The sequence below is a fragment of the Lolium perenne genome, chromosome 4, assembly GCF_019359855.2.
Source record: "Lolium perenne isolate Kyuss_39 chromosome 4, Kyuss_2.0, whole genome shotgun sequence".
NCBI lineage: Eukaryota > Viridiplantae > Streptophyta > Magnoliopsida > Poales > Poaceae > Lolium > Lolium perenne.
In genome coordinates this window covers 163,589,535-163,609,981 of record NC_067247.2, presented here as the reverse complement: position 1 = coordinate 163,609,981, position 20,447 = coordinate 163,589,535, and the positions used below count along the sequence as shown (strand labels likewise).

The 20,447-nt window shown below is 41.4% G+C and overlaps 1 protein-coding gene across 1 annotated transcript; it reads left to right on the top strand.

Annotated features, from left to right (window-relative positions):
• Nucleotides 1–7,438: 7,438 nt before the first annotated feature.
• LOC127294402 (uncharacterized) lies at nt 7,439–11,229 on the top strand. The gene is made up of 6 exons (XM_051324203.2): nt 7,439–7,668; nt 8,198–8,380; nt 8,524–8,649; nt 8,830–9,021; nt 9,729–9,896; nt 10,430–11,229. Exons 1-6 carry the CDS (start codon nt 7,603–7,605, stop codon nt 10,811–10,813), a joined length of 1,119 nt encoding a protein of 372 aa, XP_051180163.1. The 5' UTR covers nt 7,439–7,602; the 3' UTR covers nt 10,814–11,229.
• Nucleotides 11,230–20,447: the final 9,218 nt, after the last annotated feature.

The following is a 20,447-nucleotide window of genomic DNA, read 5'->3' as shown; positions in this document are numbered from 1 at the left end:
AAACCTAGCTCCTATTTAGCTAGAATCTTTTCATAGCCTCTGTAGCTAGTTAAATACTCTTCAAATAGAGTTCGTGTTAGGATTAGACTACGAGTCGATCTTCTGGAGTTTATTTGCAGTTTTACCTCATTGTAAAGTAGGAGGCTATGATGATCTTATGTAACAGAGTCTGTGTGTAATTCTATAGACATGCCTTGGACCCGCATATGTTTCTGTTGTACCACTCTGAGCGATATAATACTAGTGGAACGGTGTTTCATTGGTGTTATATCAGACTTGCATACTACACCATGCAGTGGTATGCCGGGTCACCACAAGATCTATAGTACACACAAAAGTGAACAACTTGGTGTTGGCCAACCTTGCTGATTCAAATTCAAATGATTTTGAATGGCATCCAAAGTGGTAACATTGAAAGAGATTCTAGATCAACCCAAATTTGATTTCTACCAAACCTTCTCCAATTTTCAAACCAAGGACATCAAGAGGTGCTAAAATTTATTTCATTCACACCCATAAAATAGTTTGGCAAAATTCAAATTCAAATCTCTTTTGGCCATTTCATCAAACACTTTATGTGCACAATTTGGATTTGAGCATACACACTAAAATCCAATGGATTTTTGCATAAACCCTCAGTGCTTATGTCACCACTCACTCTCCCTTGCACCCCCTGGAATAAGCCATGCATTTGCACCATTGTTCAAAGGAGAAAAAGGACCAAACTAGGCCTATGTCACTCACATGCCAACCACCATGCCAACTCCCCTCTCCTCTCACCTCTGGCCTACATCAGCATGTCCTGGAGCTTCCCCTCTCTCTACTGAGCACGCTAGTACCAGCCCTTGGCCAAGGAGAGACCAGCACAGCCCAGGCCAGTACGTGCCCAGGTCACCCTGTGACGCCAGGACCGGCATGGTCGCGACGCACGGGCACGCCAGAGCACGCGCTCGCCCCGTCGACTCAGTCCTCGCATTGACCTCAGCGCCTACCCTGAGCACCACCAAGACACCAGGAAGATGCCAGACATGCCCCCTCTCTCTCCCGTGCCCTGTCGCTGTCGTCCTCGTCGCCGACGTCCGCCACGGTACCGCCAGACACATCACGCTCCTGATCGCGTTTGACCTCCATTCGCTGAGCAATCAAGCTCATGATGATCGCCATGACGCCAGGAACAACGCCGCGTCCTCGCCCACGCCCTTAGTCGCCCGTAGCATCACCTCACCGTCTGCCACCGTGACACCCCGCAGCACCTCGTCGACCCTATAAAAGGAGGCCTCCCCTTCTCAATTTCTTCACGCCATTCCTCTTCCCTCTCCTCACTGAGCCTCCTCGAGCAAGCCCCCTGCCCAATTTAGCCCACTGTGCGCCAATCGATTGCCGGAGAACCGCCAGAGCCGTCGCATAAGGAGCTGAAGATTGGAGCCACCCCAGGCGCTGCCACCGATACCAGGAGCTTCGCCGTCATCGACAACGCCAACCTACCACCTCGCCAACCCTCGCCGGACCTCCGGTGAGCCTCCGACCCCCTAGGTTTGCCGCCAGTAGGGTTTGATCTCGCCGTCGAGGACGACGAGCCTCGGCCGTCGATCCTCTTTCTAATCCTACGGCCCCCGTTCAAACATACTGATTCAGATTTTAATAGTCTCCGACGAGTGGGGCCCATTGTCAGGCCGCCCGTGCGTGCGAGATGCGCTGCTGGGCCGGCCCGTTTCGCTTTGTCTCTGGCCCTTTTAGTTTCCCGCCGAAGCCCACCTATTCAAATTTAGTTTAATTCGTTTTAACCCAATTTGAATACTGGTGCTTTGTTCCAAATTGAATAAAAACAAATCTACCAAGCCAAATGAGTTGATTCACATTTTGTGTGAAAGTAGATGAAAAGATCTAGCCAACCCCACTGGTCTCAACCCTTGATTCATTGCAGAGCACCTACAATAAAAATAACAAGGCAGTACCTTTTCAAACTTCAAACTTTTTTTGTAAAATCAACCATAATACAGTTTGAGTTGATTCCAACTCTCAAAAATCACATTTCATATTGTATTTCTAAATATGTAAAAGTATGACATGGTTGTTTCCTGTGATCATGGGCTAGATTCAAATAATGTCTATGTAGTCATTTCTAGCTCATTTAAATTATTTCAAAAATAGTATTTAAAATCTATGAGATGTAGCATCTCATTTAAATCACCTTTCCAAGTAATTCAATGTGAGGTGATGACATTAGTCTACATGACCTCATATTTTATTACTAGAGAAAATTAAATCTTTTCCAAAGTAGTATTTAAATTGTATGAGATGTAGTATCTCATTTAAATCATTTTCCCAAATGGATAACTATGAAGTGGTGACTTTGGTCCCCATGAGTTCATATTCTACTATTTGAGGAAATTAAATTTTAGTAATTGTTCAATGAGAGGAAGTTACTTTTCCCAAAACTAAGTAGAGAAAACCCTAGTATTAAGTTGGGTGATGATTGTGATGATGCTAGATCATCTTGTGTGATAACTAGAGTAATTAAGTATTGCTTGGTGATTGTATACCTCGTATCCATTTATAGACGCTAGTACCGAAGGCTACGAGGAGGAGGAGGTCTTCTACGAAGAAGAGGAGGAATAGTTTGATCACTCTACCAATCAAGGCAAGCTATTACCAATACAAGATTTCCCATGAGCAAGTTCTACTACTGCAAGCTATCCTTGCAATATTCTTTTGTTTAAGGATTTGTCCAAGCCCAAGTTTTTACCTTGCAATCTTTTACTTTGTTTACCAAGGCTTTTTCCTGCAGTTGATTTTGGTCTAGAGATAGAATACTACAAGAGCTTCAAACCTAACCTAGAGATCAAAAACTTAGTTAGCACCCCTCATGACTAGTTGCTAGTGTTAAAACTAAAATTGACTACTCTAGATGGGAACTTGTGAAGAAAATGACTTTGGAAACCTTAGAATGATGAGTCATTCTACTGAAAGTTTTGAAGGTGAATATGACTTTTGAATGACAAGGTGAATTTGACAAAAACTGATGGTTGGGTTCGCATGCGATACCATTCCAATTTTAAAGTACCCCCACAATACCTGGATATGGGTAGGGCTTAACTGGAAACTTATGTATTTTAGTACGGGTTCCCTCTGAACAAGCATCATAGGGGTTATGCCGAGGTTGCCTCCGTGAAAAGTGAAATGACGTGAAATGAGGTGAATGTCCGACCCAAGCCCTTTGCAGTTCCCAGGATGGCGGTTTGCCATGGCTCGGAGGCCAAACTCATCGGGGGAGGTGCCTGTATTAGGGTATGTAATTGAAAGGTTATGATTGGTAGTCCGCACACTGAGTGTGATAAATCAGGGCCAGTTACCCCTGACGGATTATTGCAAATATTGTGGCAAAAGTGTGCGACATCTGCAGAGTGTTAAACTATTCGAATAGCCACGTCCGCGGTCATGAACGGTTAGATGGCCATACTGTTCCGTTGTCAGATGTTTTCAAAATGACTTGTGGCTTGAAAGGTGAACTTGACTTGACTACCACCAAGTTGTGGGAATGACACTAATGTTCCCACTTGGGTAATTTTAGGCAAACAAAAGGGTCTTTAACTAGTAAGTGTTTATGAAATAAAACTAGCTTTGTGCAAATAAACTTAGAAGCCTAGAACCCTGATTAGAGCTACTAGTACTTCTATTAGTGATAGTTTGCGAGTACTTTTTAAAGTACTCATGACTTTGTCCATGGCTATTCAAATGGCCAGACTATGAAGAGGAGCACCAGTACTAGGAAGATGGACAGCAGGACGTCTATGATAACTAGGATCACCTCCCAACATCAAGCGTTGCATGTGGAACAGATGGACCGCTACTACGTTTCTTCCGCTATGTGTTTTGTAATTGATCTGTAGATCAACTGTTGTTTAAGACTGTATCCTGAGATCCTTTGTTGTAAGACGATTATGGTTTGTAATGAATAATATTCTGTGATATCAACTATTATGTCTCACAAAAACAATATTCCTGGGATTGCGATGTATGGTATGATAGGCATCTGGACTTAAAAATCCGGGTGTTGACACTCCTTTATTTGGGATTGGAGTTAAATATATGTGTATAAGATTTTTTTTGAAAGAAATGGAGAAGATGTGCATGACCTGTTTTATTGATTTATTCAACAAATATCAAACATCAAAATATCCAAAGCCACCATGCAACACCTACATAACTAACAACGAGTGAAGATCATGTCAAAGGCCTTATGCCATGTTGAAACAAATAAAAACTCCCATCAACTAGGAATCGGGAACATCATATATCCTGATACACCCACGAATCGAAATGGGAGCGCTCATCTGGTGTAGTAGAATCTTAGCGAGTACCTCATGCGCACGCTACAAAAGCCGCCAGCTGCATTGAACCACCGAGTAATTTTCAGCGTACCGCACAAACTTTGTCGTTACTACCGTAGAAGCAACCATGATGCCAGACAACGCCACCTCCATGCGCGTGTCCATCCTCACACGCCCGAAATCGAGACCCACTACACCATGCCGCCGAGATTCGTTGCCGTAGACGGTAAATATATGTCGTGCCACTCCACCTTGGTCCCTGATGCATGTAAAATGAATATATGAACTTCTTAGTTTATTGATGCATATTCCCACATATTAGCAACTTATATAATTTTATATCCATTGTTTTATATTGATTTGATTTACCAATGATCCCCTTTATTTTGGTTATAACTCTGCAAAACAAGAATTCTATGTTATGTGTATTTTTTTTAGCATTGAGAGACCTAAACGAAGTCAATTGGACCTAGTATTTTTCGAGGATTATTTTTACGCGAAGCCAATGACCTGGAGCACTTGGACTTCGGGAGGGGAGCCCGGGGGCCCAAAGAGCCTAGGTGGTGCGAGGCCCACCCTAGGTTGCGCCAGCCATGCTTTTTTCCTCCTTGAGCGTCGCCACTCATCTGTCTTCATCTCAGACTCAAAGTCTTAACCTAAAAACGCCTACAAAAAGGAACATCGAGGCGTTCTCTAGGGAGGTGGCTGCGAAAACATAAAAACACTAAAATAGGGCCAGATCTAGGGAAGATTGGAGGGGGAACGCCGCCGGAGCCACCACCGGTGTGATCTCTACCTTCTCCAAAATCTCCAACATTATCACTATGATGAAGAGGGAATAGTCCATCTTTGGACTATGGGTTTGTGGTAGTATCTTGGTCTATTCTCTCTTGTTCTATCATTGATTTAGTACCATATGAGTTACCCAACATGATTATGGTCATCTATGTAATTCCTATGTGGTAGATCATTATTCTATGAGTTTATATTTGAGGTTGGAATTCTATTATGTGTAAGATGTATTAGTAAATGCATATCATGTACCCATTCTTAAGTCCCTGTTTTGATCCAACATCTATGAGAGGGTGTGTGTGTGTCTGGGGGGGGGGGGTGTATTAATTGGTTTCTTTTGTTACCCCACTAGGGATTAAGTGAATTCATGTGTTATAATTATCTAGTGACAACTAAGATAATTTTGTTTGCTCAAGGTAGCACATTTGTTATTCAAACATCATGTCAAAGTACCAAAGGCTATACTCTGTTTATTCTTAATTCTAGATTGTATGGAGTTTTTCCTTTGTGGAGGAGTATAAGAGAGATGTGTTGCATCATTTCTAAATAGGATGTGATGCCCATATGAATGCTTATCATACACATAATGAAGTTTAATTTATATTATATTTCTTGTGAATTGTTTTATGTCTATTGCACCATATGAGAGAATAGTCAAGTGAATCCATGAACCCCGTTGCACTTTTCATTATAAGAAACAACTTTCCAACACTTCTATGACCTTTTATATTTTCTGAATCAATTAAATACGAAAATACAAAAACACTTTTACTATTAGAAAACACAAACAAAACACCCAAAATACCTTTATCTTATTGTTTTTCTTCCTTTCCTTCTCTAGACATAGATTGTTTTACTTGTTGGATATGGTGCCCTAGATGCAAATAATAAAGAGTGTTTATTATCATATATCAATAGTTCATAATAGTTTTCATGTCATGATATAACTGTATTAATCGGAAACGTTGATACATGTGTGGTATTGTAAACAAACTAGAGTCCCAAGTGAGCATTCACGAACTAGTTCATTGTGATTCGATGATTGAGGTTTCCCGATCATGGACATAAATGTCATTGACAATGGAGTCATTTCATTGAGTGAATTCTATGATGGACATTTGAAATATATAAGTATTGTAACATGATCAAAGTAGTTCAACGTTATGATGTTTATGAAAGCGGAGTAACCTAATCCTTAGACCGTGAGATCATATCTAATCACTGTCACCAGATGCTACTTTGACTGCATCGACCGTCACACCGTAACATGGTGATCATAAAGGTGTAGTTGGGTATTCCAATGGGATGAGTTGAGGCGTATGAGTCAAGTGGGGGATTTGTTCATCTGCGTGGCGGGAAGATACTATGGGCTCACTCGGTGAGATTATATCCAAATTGCATCACATGACTAGGTCATGAGGATAGAATCGAACGAAACGAGTTGAATAGCCTTGCCGGTAACGAGATCGAACTAGGTATCGTGATACCAAATGATCAAGTCTCGGTCAAGTGCATGTGTCAAAGTAACAAGGGGAATGTGATACAACATAATGGTTCAAATGATGATCACATATTTGTAGAATGTGTAGGGGTTGCTATTGTTCTCCAGAACACCCTGGTGACCATTGATTAGAGAGATGTCTCGATCATGTCCGTGTTATTCTCAAACCTTTGGGAAACTCACTTAAGGGTTCAACGAAACTTAATATAATTTTGGATTCATCAAAAGCACTGGAGAATAGAGAAGAGAGAACCGGTGAGGGCTCCAGGAGAATCCGAAGGATGTTCGGAGTGATAATATCGGTCTACGAGGGTACGTCACCGATATTATCTCCATTACTGCATTACTCGTAGACAGATCTGGGCGACCGGGTTGCGTTAGTTAGAGATTTTTTGTTTTCTGCTACGAATCTCCAACATTACCTTATTTATTACAAGTTTATTTCAGTTTTAGTAATATGAAAACCTTTTACTTGACAACCACACAGTGAAGTTGAGCACACAAGGCAAAGACTTTATTTTGTAGGTTGCTTGAAGAGAAGAAGCAAAAGACATCTCTCCGCCAATTACCTGAGAGTTCGATATAAATTCTCTAGCCACCCCTGGGAAAATGGACTTTCTACAACACTATGCACTTTCTACCGGAGTGGCGAGCGAAAGGAAAGAAGACCAACACCCTCATCGGTGGAGTTCGGGGGTTCGTTGGGTGAACAATGCCCTGCTACTGCCCCGTGTGTTGGGCAAGGGGTGGTGGTGCGATGCGATGCAAAAAGATGGCAAGGCGGGTTGTTTCTGCAAAGACTTACAGGTAGGCCGTGGGCGCACCTGTCGTGCATCGACAGGTTGGTCCAGCTTGGTCGGTCTCAAGTCTCAACCATCTTTCTTCTCTCAATCAAAGCAAGCAAGGGATCACCAAAGCGCAAAGCTAGAACCTGCTGCCTGCTCTTCCTCTCCGCGTTCCAACCACCCAGCCAAGACCATGGCCTACCGCCGGAAGCAGCAGGGTCCCGTCGGCGCCGACGATCGCCGGATTCCCCAACCCCAGGCAAGCGGTCCCCTTTCTCTCCTCCGTCCTCTGCACCGTCCGATCTCTCCGGTCATCGCTGCCAACTTGCTGCGCTTGCGCCTGTCGCGATCGAATATTATATCGGGATCACATCGCATCCAACTCGCTGCTACGGCTGTGCCCTCCGTTCGGTCGACACAATTACTGTTGAGACGATGTGCGATAGTCACGGGCTGATGATGCTGGTTTCCCCCTCTTGCTTGCCAATTTGGGGGCAGCTTCAGCAGCAGTTCAGCTCATGGCGCAGCAGGTCGATTTGATTCGATCCTGAACATGCCAACTCCGTGGCGTGATAATCGCCGACCGATAATCTCACTCTGATTCCAAATCCATCACCGACATTATTAGCAAGCTATATGCTGCCTGTTTCTGATCTTCAGTTTTAGGTGAATATTGGCATGTCTGTGTCTCACCTAGGATTTACTGTTATTCTTCGTGCACTGAAAATGGTTTTTCTGCTTATATAAGTACCTCTGCTGAATTTCTCTGTGCCGTGACAAATGAGCAGGGTTCGGCTGCCTCGTCTTACACATCCATGGATAGCATGCGTGAGCCTAATAAGCTTGGATTGTGGGGATCTTTGGCAAGAAAAGCCAAGGGGATTCTCGACGAGGATGCTGCCGCCCACAAGTTCGACGACTATGGGAAAGGCCAAACCACTCGCAAGCCTGACTCGTCGATTGGAGCTCAGGTGAGCAACAAAATAGAAATGGAGCTTCGTCCGCATACATTCGTGAAACACAGCGAATACAGTCACTCGGTCAGTAAACTTATTGTGCATTGCCTGTTCCTAGGTGATTTACACCCCTCTCTGTTTTTTTCTCTTTATTTCAGGCCCCACAGTCTCGTTGGTCATTCGACAACTATGGAGGGACTGAAAGGATTGAACCTCGGAAGAGGTCGGAGGCACTCGCTGCTTCTGTCAACCATTTTGGTGGTAGAATCAGAAATGCCTTGGAAGTAATGTTCCTTAGCAGAATGCAGCTCTATTTATTTTGCGATATCACTAAAACAGCTCTTAATATACACTTCATTTGGGCCCTGTTTTGTGTTGTATTTTGGTGGATAACAGTTTCTACTGAAAGTTCAGTATCCTGATGGCTTTCTCCACTAACTTGTTTGTATGTCTCTTGTTAACAGGAAGGTCTCATCATTGTCGATAATAAGACATCAAACATAATTGAGGAAACAAAGAAGATACAAATTAGAAGAAAGCCTAATGGTTCCAGTCCGTATATGCAGAACCCTGCTGCAGATACATTCAACCCTCCCAGTTTCTCACAGAAAGCTGAAGCTGCAGCCCAGGAGACCCAATTAAAAGCTTCTCGCGACGTAAGGTGCCATGCCGTTACAGCTCAATTAGGACTATGCTTTATCAGTTCCATTATGAAAAGCTACTAGACGTTTTCAATGACAATTTTTTCTTAAAGACGCTTTTATTTCCAATAAAGGGACTCATTTTATCTTATGAATGAAAAATATTTTTGAGAAACAGTAAAGGAATAAGGAAAATAAAATACGTGAATGCAACTGCAGAACATAGGAAAATTGTAGCAAAATGCTTCGATCCTACATGAATGAGTAGAAACAAAGTGCTCGGAGTGGATGTCAAAATTCCTGCGGAATTGTTGGCATAGGAAATCAGTTCATAGGATTTTGATAGCATCACCCTTCTGATTCAAAGAGCCTCTATGGAGAATTTCCTAAGGATTGGAATCCTACAAAAAAACTATGGAATTCTTAAAACCCAATGAGGCCGTCAATATCTAGATTAGTTTTTCTAATATCATTTCATCTAAGCCAAAGGCAGCATGGCACTAATAATTCTTGGTAGCAATGAACAGAACTGTTATATGTTGAAAGATATTTTTGTTAACTACTAATTTCTTGGTTTTGGCTATCTATATATGATTCAAAATATGCCATGTATACTTTTCATTACCCATTTAGACGACAGCACTGCATAGATTCAGATATGGTCATTTGTAATATATGTGTGTGCTATAGTGCTTTCTCTTACCCCGTACAAATTATTTCAGGTTGCTAATGCGATGGCTGCTAAAGCAAAACTTGTACTCCGCGAACTAAAAACCGTTAAAGCTGACCTAGCTTTTGCTAAGCAGCGATGCAGTCAGCTAGAAGAAGAGAACAAAATGTTACGTGAAACTAAGCAGAAAGGGGTCAAAACTGAAGAGGATGATGACCTGGTAAATTTTATCTTGTCCTAATTGAATTGAGTTATATCGTATCGTATGCAGTGATGACAGTACTGCTCATTCACGATTCTTAATTTTATTCACTCATTACTAGTGTAAATAGCAAAGATGGATGATATTAGATATAGTTTCATTTAAGAAAATATTGGATATAATATGACTGTTTTCTTTCTGTCTGTAACTTTGGAATCATACTACATTTTGTTGTGGTTGATTCACATGAAAATATGTGGTATGGCTGGTCTTAGTTTATAAAATAAGAGTTGAGTGATCGGTACTTTTGGCTGGCTATTACATTGTCAAGCTGACTATTCATTGAATACATCTGCCAGTGTCACTTCACCATTTCAGTTATTTCTTTTTTTCGAAATGGGGAATAAAACCCCGGCTTCTGCATCATGGTGATGCACACGGCCTTTTATTAAAAGTGTAATTTCAGTTATTTCTATAGCTGCTGTTCTTTTCTGTCGTTGACCATAGCCTTCCCTCTTGAAGTCATACTGAAACAACTCTCCTTGAAACAGATCCGCATGCAACTAGAGGCATTACTGGCTGAGAAATCAAGGCTGGCACAGGAGAACTCCATGTATGCCCGTGAAAACCGTTTCCTCCGTGAGATAGTAGATTTTCACCAGTTCACTGGTCACGATGTTGTCTCCTTTCGTGATAGCGAAACGAAAGACAACAAACCAGAAGGTAGAAGTTACAGCTACGCAGAAAATATGTTTCCAGTGGTTGATGCTTATTTGGATCAGGAAGAAGTGTCCCCTGTGCCCTCCAGGTCAGAATCTCCAATTGTCAGCCGGGACGAGCCATCATCCCCAAAGTCCAGCAATTCTGTAAGCAATACTGCCAATTCGCCGAGGAACTCCTCAAAGCCAAATGAGTTGGTACCTGACAAAGATTGATGTGTGAAGGCTGGTACCCTGCTTGTTTTTGGCTCGCGGCTGTCATTTGGTTGTGACAGCTGTGCATGAAGTTTTGTCCATTCATTTGTTGACATCGGTTTGCAGTTGTCAAATGTAAGTTTAGGTACAGGTTTCTGTGTTTGTGCAAGATTACGTGGTCTGGAATTTGCATATAGTGTTCATATATAGGGCAAACTTTGCAGTGATTACCTGGTTTGGAATCTGCATGCATTGTTCATGTACAGGTAAAGTTTGTACAATACGGTGTGTTCATTCATGCATGTAGTGTACGGTTGGTGAAATTGTTTTGTCTGAATAGGGAAAATGAACTTCACGTTGAACTTGGAAGAGTGGGTATATGTCATATGTGTATGTTGGTATTGGTAAATGATGATAATGGATCAAGGTTTGTGCTCTCCTATTGCTTCTTCTGAACTTTGAACTGTCTATCATGCTAAATTACACCCCAGTTCGACGGCAACAATTTCCTGATTGCCACAAATGTCTGTGAATTTCCTGCATTGCAAACAGGCGCTGTACCCTTTGCATTGCTTGATCGGTGAAGCTACATAGTCGAAGGCCCACCTAGGAAACCGTTGTAGAATTAATAGCCCACTGTCCACGGACATGCGGCACGTCGAGAACGAGGGGGTCGACCATGAGAGAGACCACCCTAGCTACTTCTCCATCGTTGTGCGGATCCAGAGACCACATAAATTTGTCCTTTCACTAGATGTTCTATTTCTAGGCGTGTGACAATTTGTTGTCACCTATAGTAGACCAGACAAACGAATGGCATTATTTGCTTCCAGCTTTGCCAGATTAGTTGGCCGTGCACGTGCACCAACTAATGCCATGCTCAAGAGTAACATTTGCATTTTGAACAAGAAAAACTTTCAGAAAAAACGAGAAAAAGGCAGGCAAACTACCATTGGATTTAGAAGGGAGAAAAGGTATTTGCAAGATCACATCAAAAGAGGTGAGGAATATAGGGCCGTAAGCGAGGAAACTTCAATGGTGCCTCGTCTCCATCCGTGAAGGCATAATATACCCTTTGTTCAATTCCATCCTGAATAAGCGGCACTACATCAATCAAAACTCAAAAGAGCTTCATTTCGACAAAAAAAAAAACTCTCATTCCGTTCCTCGCAAACACCGCTAAATGATGTTAGTTATGGTGCCACTAGGCACTAGCATCCTTCTTTTCATATGTCAAGTGTAGGTTTCCAGCACTAATTAAGAGACTGCCTTTTTTTGTTGTAGGCGAAGGCATAGTGTATCGTTCGAAGCGAGCACCGAGTCTCGGACTGCAAATGTGAAGGAAAGGTATTGGACCATGTTTGGGTGCAATCTCCATGTTTTTTTGAGCATATGAATATTTTTTTGCCGGTTCGGCGTGCGGGCGGCCCGGTGTCAGCAGCGCAGCGATGTGGCCTCTTCCGGTGTCGATGGCTCACCCTGGCGGCTGGGATGTTCATGTGTGGTGTGGCGAAAGACGATGGAGAAGTATCTAGTGGTCCACCTGGTATTGGGTGCGAGTATGCCAGCGAAGGCTTGTTTCAACCCTGGTAGGAATCGTGGACGACAGCGCCCCAAGGAGTCATTACCTTGTTGGAGGCGTAGTGGGGCGATTCTCGTTCCTTGTGTCTTCCGAGGGGGAAACCCTAGATTTGGGTTTCCCATTGAGCAACATGTTAATCTCATTGCAATAATTAACTAACTGAAAAGACCAGTCTGATGAAAAGAGCTAGGGAATCCACTTATACACTTAACACCCCCTTATGTGTGACACGAAGACAAGACAATACATGTAAACAGAGAGGTATGGCTCAGCAGGCCAATACGTTGACAAGAGGGGAGCAACATAATTTATAGAACAAATTGTGAAAACAAGAACTCGAACTCGAGACCCTAGCTCTGATACCATATTAAGCTTTCGCGCATTAATCAACAATTTCAAAAGACCGATCTTATTGAAAAAGTTAGCCAAGCTTCTATCCGTGTTCGGAAGAGCGTGCACCAATTTAGCTTTTTAATCAAATAATCATGTGAAGTAGCTTCTCTTTCTGTTGCCAAATGTGAGGTGCCATGCACCTCAAGCTTTAGTTGGTCAACACTTAGAGCATGTGTAGCAGATCCCGTAACAATCGGTATTGTAAAAGTTGTTTAGGGTAAAGTGTAAATCATTTTTTACACTACGAAGGTGGACCGGGTAGAACATATACAAGATGAAACCCTAAAAAATTTCTACCATACACGATTTATCCTTCCTCGCTGAGATCAACAGGTCGGAGCGAATCGAAAAGGTTGTAGGGCTCAGGCCGACCGTCTACTGCGATGTGGGTAAGCCGCCACCCTACCCACAAAATGTAGTTAGATCCATAAAATGTGGAGACGATGATAGCGCACATTACTATTTTTGTGTCATATGACCATATTTCGTTAGCCTAATTGTAGACATATTTGAAACTTGAAATGTGAGGGCGCTTTGTATGAGCGAAGTGCTGGCTCGTTGAGGCCAGTCAAGAGTGGCAAACTGCAACCAAGAATGACAAATTGACGCTAAAATCATGAATGCCAAATTGAACATCTACTAGCTGGATTGCGTCCATTGTGGATGAACATTGATGAGTGCCATTACACCGGCACCATACCTTGCTCGCTGCAGGTGCAGGACCAGTGCAAATCTCAGCGTGCACACATGAACGTTTTGTACATGCTTGGCGCCGTTTACAACGCGTGAATTTCCTCTGGTCCATTTCAAATCGAAGCGTTTTCTGCGAATTCTGGCGGAATTCCGTATGAAGCTCCCGCGTCCATGGCCGTAATAATATTGGATTAAGCATCTAACGCTTTTTTTTGACAATTGATTCGATATCAATCCACGTCCTAAAGTTCAAACGAAAAAGTATCTTTCGGTATAGTTGAATAGCAGTGCTCCTGCACTGGTTCATTCTTTTTCCAGCTATTTGCAAAGTCAGCGGCTAAGCAGGATATGTGGTTACCCTTTTGTGCCACATAGGCACATACGCTCAACTCCTTTATTGAGCTGTCACTATCATTAGCATTGTTAATTGTTAAGTTTCATATCTTGGAGAGGGGCCTCATCGTGCAATAGTTCTAGTTGGGTTCTAATAATGTCATTGACCCACAGAGAGGACCATATTTCCTGGAATATTGGGAAAACGTTGATTGACAGTCTTTTTTTCTTTGAAATGAAGAAGAAATGCTTAGAGGAGTTGGTTCATTTATGGAGGCCCAAGATCCATTCCGCATTTCCGCTCCTCCACAGCGATCCCAGAGCGGAGAGAAGAAATGGTCTTATGTTCAAGGAAAGTAAAGAATGTGTTTGGGTCTGTTTGGATTGCAGCCGGCTACTGCCAAGCCAAAAAATTGGCGTTGACTGGGAGCATGGGCGTGTGTTTGGATTGACACCAAATTCTTGGATCCATGCCAAAAAAATTGTGGGCCGTTCACTTTTCTCGTCAACAGCTGGGCGAACTGACGGCGGTAAAAACCTGCGCCAAATAATTGGCACACCCGCGTTTTGGTAGGGTTCAATCGGGCACCATCCAAACAGCCCCTTTATGCCGTAGCATGCGATAATTTCATATTGCCACCGTCTCTGTCTGAGCCCACATTTCAGTGACCACCCAACACTTTTGGCAAATTAGTTTGTAATCCATTAACAAAAAGCATAAGCACACTTCAAGAATCAGTCTGTCGGAGAGAACTATGGTGACCAGCCGTCACTTCGTCTAAGTTTGTGAATTGGCCGGTTTGATTTTGACCATATTTCTTCTTCTTTTATCACGGAACGAGTGCATCATTCCTCATTCATGGAAGCCAAATGGACCACGGTCCCCTTCTCCACTACACGGACGATGCCCCTCCATTTGGTAGAGTCTAGTGCTGTCTCTTTGCTGACTTGAACACCAAGAGCACAATCAACATAACGCCGGCTTGGTTACGTCAGGTACAAAATATCATCTCCTCATGATAATGTTGCTAGTTAGTGCTACTGTACGTAGCTTCACTCTTCAGCAAAACAAAGCACCAAAGAAAGAGGAACAACAGTATGGTTGCCTCGTGTGGGTCATCTTTTAACAAATAGCAAAGGGCTAGTAGTACATCCATAATGTGTGAAAACCCTTGCAAATATCATGACATATTTGTAGGGATTCGTTGCATAGAAAACAAAAAATTTCCTACCGCGAGAACGCAATCCAAGCCAAGATGCAATCTAGAAGACGGGAGCAACGAGGGGATGATCAAGACTAACCCTTGAAGATTTCCAAAGCCTATAAGAGTAGGCTCTTATTGCTGCGGTAGACGATCACTTGCCGCTTGCAAAAGCGCGTAGAAGATCTTGATCACGGTGCCACAATCGGGCAGCACCTCCGTACTCGGTCACACGTTCGGTGTTGATGAAGACGACGTCCTTCTCCCCGTTCCAGCGGGCAGCGGAAGTAGTAGTTCCTCCTTGAATTCGGCAGCACGACGGCGTGGTGGCGGTGGCGGTGGAGATCTCCGGCGGAGCTTCGCTAAGCGTGCGGGAGAAGAGGAGGAAAGAGGGGGCAGCTAGGGTTTGGGAGAGGGGGTGGCCGGCCACCTATGGGTGCGGCCAAGCTATGGGCTTGTGGTGGTCAGCCCCCTCTCCTATGCCCCTCATTATATAGGTGGAAGCCCCAAGTGTTGGACTACAAGTCTTCGAATAAGACCCGAACCAAAAACCTTCCATGTGTAGGGAAACCTACACAAGGTGGGAATCCCACTTGGGGTGGGATTCCCCCCTTCCATGAGGGGGGTTGGCCGGCCACCCTTGGGGAGTCCACCTTGGACTCCTCCCCTTTAGGGTTGGCTGGCCATGCAAGGTGGAGTCCCTCCGGGACTCTACTTTCCATGGTGATTTCTTCCGGACTTTTCTAGAACCTGCCATAAATGCACCGGATCATTTCCAAACTTGGAATATGCCTTCCTATATATGAATCTTATTCTCCGGACCATTCCGGAACTCCTCGTGATGTCCGGGATCTCATCCGGGACTTCGAACAAAACTTCGAACTCCATTCCATATTCAAGTTCTACCATTTCAACATCAAACCTTAAGTGTGTCACCCTACGGTTCGCGAACTATTCGGACATGGTTGAGTACTCTCTCCGACCAATAACCAATAGCGGGATCTGGAGATCCATAATGGCTCCCACATATTCAACGATGACTTCAGTGATCGAATGAACCATTCACATACGATACCAATTCCCTTTGTCACGCGATATTTTACTTGTCCGAGGTTTGATCATCGGTATCACTCTATACCTTGTTCAACCTCGTCTCCTGACAAGTACTCTTTACTCGTACCGTGGTATGTGGTCTCTTATGAACTTATTCATATGCTTGCAAGACATTAGACGACATTCCACCGAGAGGGCCCAGAGTATATCTATCCGTCATCGGGATGGACAAATCCCACTGTTGATCCATATGCCTCAACTCATACTTTCCGGATACTTAATCCCACCTTTATAACCACCCATTTACGCAGTGGCGTTTGATGTAATCAAAGTACCTTTCCAGTATAAGTGATTTACATGATCTCATGGTCATAAGGACTAGGTAACTAAGTATCGAAAGCTTATAGCAAATAACTTAATGACGTGATCTTATGCTATGCTTAATTGGGTGTGTCCATTACATCATTCATACAATGACATAACCTTGTTATTAATAACATCCAATGTTCATGATCACGAAACCATGATCATCTATTAATCAACAAGCTAGTTATACAAGAGGCTTACTAGGGACTCTTTGTTGTTCACATAACACACATGTATCAATGTTTCAGTTAATACAATTATAGCATGGTATGTAAACATTATCATAAACACAAAGATATATTATAATAACCATTTTATTATTGCCTCTTGGGCATATCTCCAACAGTCTCCCACTTGCACTAGAGTCAATAATCTAGTTTACATTCGAAAAGACATAACACATTGGCCTTCTGGTGTTTTATCATGTTTTGCTCACGGGAGAGGTTTTAGTCAACGGATCTGACATGCTCAGAAACGTATGTATTTTGTAATTCATTTGCGTCTCAACGCATCACTCATTTCCAAATGAGTCGGCATTAAATATGTTTGGTCTTCTGGTGGAACCTTAATTCCGCGGTCTGAAATATGTTACTAATATTGTCACACACAATATAGCTTCAAAGTTCTGAATATTTAGTAACTACACCAAGTTCTCAAAGAACCTCTTGACTTTAACATCCTTTGTCATTGTCAAAACAATGACATATTCTGCCTTCTTTTGTAGAATCTGTCATAATATTTAGAACTCTTCTAAATCTAGCATAGACAACTTCTAGCTCATCGTGCTACCTTTTAAACAACACTTAGTCTAATTTGAGATTGAAATTTTATTTTCATATGTGATAAAACAAATATCGGTGCAACATCTTACAGCGATTTGTTTGTCATTTCCCATACAAAACTATATATATATATCCTTAGTTCTTCTAAAGTACTCAAGAATATTCTTACTGTCGTCCAATGATCATCATATGAATCATTCTGGTATATGCTCATAACACTTTATAGCACATGACATCTGATTGTGTACATATTATTCGTGATCTATAATCACTCATGTGTTTTTACTCATTGAGTGTCAGATACACTCAAGTCTTGTTAAAACTTAACATGACAAGAATATTTTCTTAATATTTTTATATTGAACTATTTCAATATCCATTCTATGTACTTTGACTTGAACATATTATGTGTTTCAATCTATCTTCATAGATCTTGACACAAAATTTGTTTCAGTCCATATCACTTTCATTGAAGTTAATTCTCAATGAAATCTTTTAATCAAGTATATAATTACATCATTTATAACCAACTATATGTCATCTACATAAAGTATTATAAATATGTCTCAGTGCTCCCACTTAATTTCTTGCAAATGCAAGCCTCTTCATCGTCTCTGATGAAATAAAAAAAACTCTTTGACTATTTCATCCAGTGAAGATTCAAACTCCGCTATACTTACTTCATCAAATTGAAGTTTGTATACCTATCTAGTATTCCACGGACCAGCAAAACTCTTGGTTGTATCTTGTATACACCTTTTAATACATACTTCTGATAAGTAATGTATTTTGCCATCCTACTAGCATATCTCATAAAAGAAATATGTAGTGATTACTAGAATAATCCACATAGACTATAAGCATTGCTACGGAAGATCTAATCTTATCGTAGTCAACTCTTTGAACTTTGTCGTAAACAATTTTTCGACAAGTCGAGCTTCTTTAAGGATATTCCATCCAAGTCCATCAATTTTATAGATCCATTTACTTTCAAAAAGTATTTATCTATCTTGGATTTCATGGCATATAGCCATTTTAACGGAGTCAGGGCCCATCATAACTTCTTTGTTTGTAGTTGGTTTATCATTGTTCAAAATCAATCCTTTGTTCACAAATCATTTATTTGATCACTTAGTAAACCATACCTACAAGGTTCAATATGTACTTCGATCTCCATGGCTAAAACACTTTGTAGTCATGGGAGCCATGTTCGTCATGGTCGCTTCCGGAACCAATTTCCGATGCTGCGCTACTCTGATCATTATGCTCAGGTTCATAAACCTTATCAAGTTCTATTGTCCTCCCACTCAAATACTTCGCTAGAAAACAATTTCTTGGAAATAAGCAAATAACATTAACAAACACTTTTGTCGTTTACTTCATAGTGGAAAGAATTCCCAATCAATTCTTTGGGATAACCAACAAAGACATTCATCCAATTTTGGTTGTTAACTTTTAGACCAAAATTTAAAGAAAGGACTATTAGGGTTTATACCTCACAAGGTATTAACTTGTCAATGCCTATGGATTGTAGGCTAGGGTTTAGTTGGAAGTAGAGGGCAAGTAGATCTCGAAGGTTTTAGCCGAAAAGTACTCGACGATTATGAAAACTAGGGTTCGTAAACAATGATGCGATACCTTCCTCGTCCCTCGACTCCCCCTTTATATAGGAGGCGGAGCCGAGGGATTCGTGTTGTACAAGTTATAGAGTTCGGGATGGTTTCTAACTCATCCCGCAAGATTACAAATAACGCTTCCTATTACAACTCTAGCTTTCCTTAATAATATCTTGGGCTTCCGAATCTTCTTATTCTTCGGGTAGTGGGCCTTCAGTAAACCCCGGGTACTATCTTTGGCAGGCCCATTTGGGATGCCTATGTCAATACCCATGCCATAACTCGTATGGTGTCATTTCTACGGATCATGATGATGCTCTATTTAGTGTAAAAGCGGTAGTCATTAAAGCATAATCCACAAAAATACAATGGCATCATAATATTTTATCTCATCATTAATCCAACAAGGCTTGGATACATCTCTCGGATACTATATCATCATTATGATGCTCCAAGAAATGTGAGTTGTAGAACAATTTCATGACTCTCTTAGATGTTCGCTAAAACTCGTAATTCAAATATTTTCACCATGATCCAATCATAGATATTTGACTTTTCTATTACGATGATTTCCACTTCATGTTGAAATTTATTTGAATCCATTCAAATGTTTCAAACTTCTTCCTTATTGAATATATCCACATATATATACTCAATTCATTGTTGAAAGTTTTCATGAAGTAGAAGAATCTCCCGCACACAACTATGCCCAGTGAACCACATACATCATCATGTATTTTTCACTAAGTTAGTTGCCCGTTCAACTCTTGGTCTATGAACGGTATTTTAATCATTCTCTTTAGAAAAGATTTGCAAGCGCCAAATGATTCAAAAATCAAATGACTCCAAAATCCATTTGCATGGAGTTCCTTCATGCGTTCCTTTCTAACATGACCTAAATGGCGGTTCCACAAATACGTGGAATTCAAATCATTTGCCTTATGGCATTTTAGCGTCAGTGTTATGTATGTGTGTTTCACCATTAAGATTTATAATAACTTATCCATCGTACATGGAGTAATGTCATAATTTGAATAACTCATTGTTTTCATTTGACCAGAGCAAAATAACAATTATTAAGTTCTTTATTATAAATTCTAAGGGCTAGATAGAATGCCAAATAACACTTTATTTTGTTCCAGACGTGTATTCCTATCATATTCCTTGTCAGTCACTTAGGCCATTGTATTATTGTATTGTGTTGTTTTGTATGACACTTCATACCAACCAATATAGTACTAATACCCAAGAATTTCATAGTGTGACCTAACTAGGAATACAACCATAACATGTATATCATTTATATACACCTGAGCTAGACTTTCTAGTCTTTTCTTTCTTTCTGCTAAAATATCTTTTGCAGTTTCTCTTTTAGCTTTCCTCATTATTCAGAAAAACACTTCAACATCAATAACTTCTAGGTTTGTTGGTCAAATACCAATAACCTTGAGGTTCTTACTTTGAAGTTGATCATCATATGACAAGTGTTCCAGATTTCTCTATTAATAACCTTTTAATATGATGAACAATTTCACTCATAATTTTATCCATCATATCATGACGAATTTTCAAGACCATGTCTGTACATGCTAGGCTCGTAAAGTTTAACCTTAGTATTCGCATGTGCAAATCTGG

Coding starts and splice junctions, on each gene's coding strand:
- LOC127294402 (XM_051324203.2), top strand. CDS start 7,603: ATGGCCTACCGCCGGAAGCAGCAGGGTCCCGTCGGCGCCGACGATCGC. Junction 8,381..8,523: donor ACTCGTCGATTGGAGCTCAG/GTGAGCAACAAA, acceptor TCTTTATTTCAG/GCCCCACAGTCTCGTTGGTC. Junction 9,022..9,728: donor AATTAAAAGCTTCTCGCGAC/GTAAGGTGCCAT, acceptor AAATTATTTCAG/GTTGCTAATGCGATGGCTGC.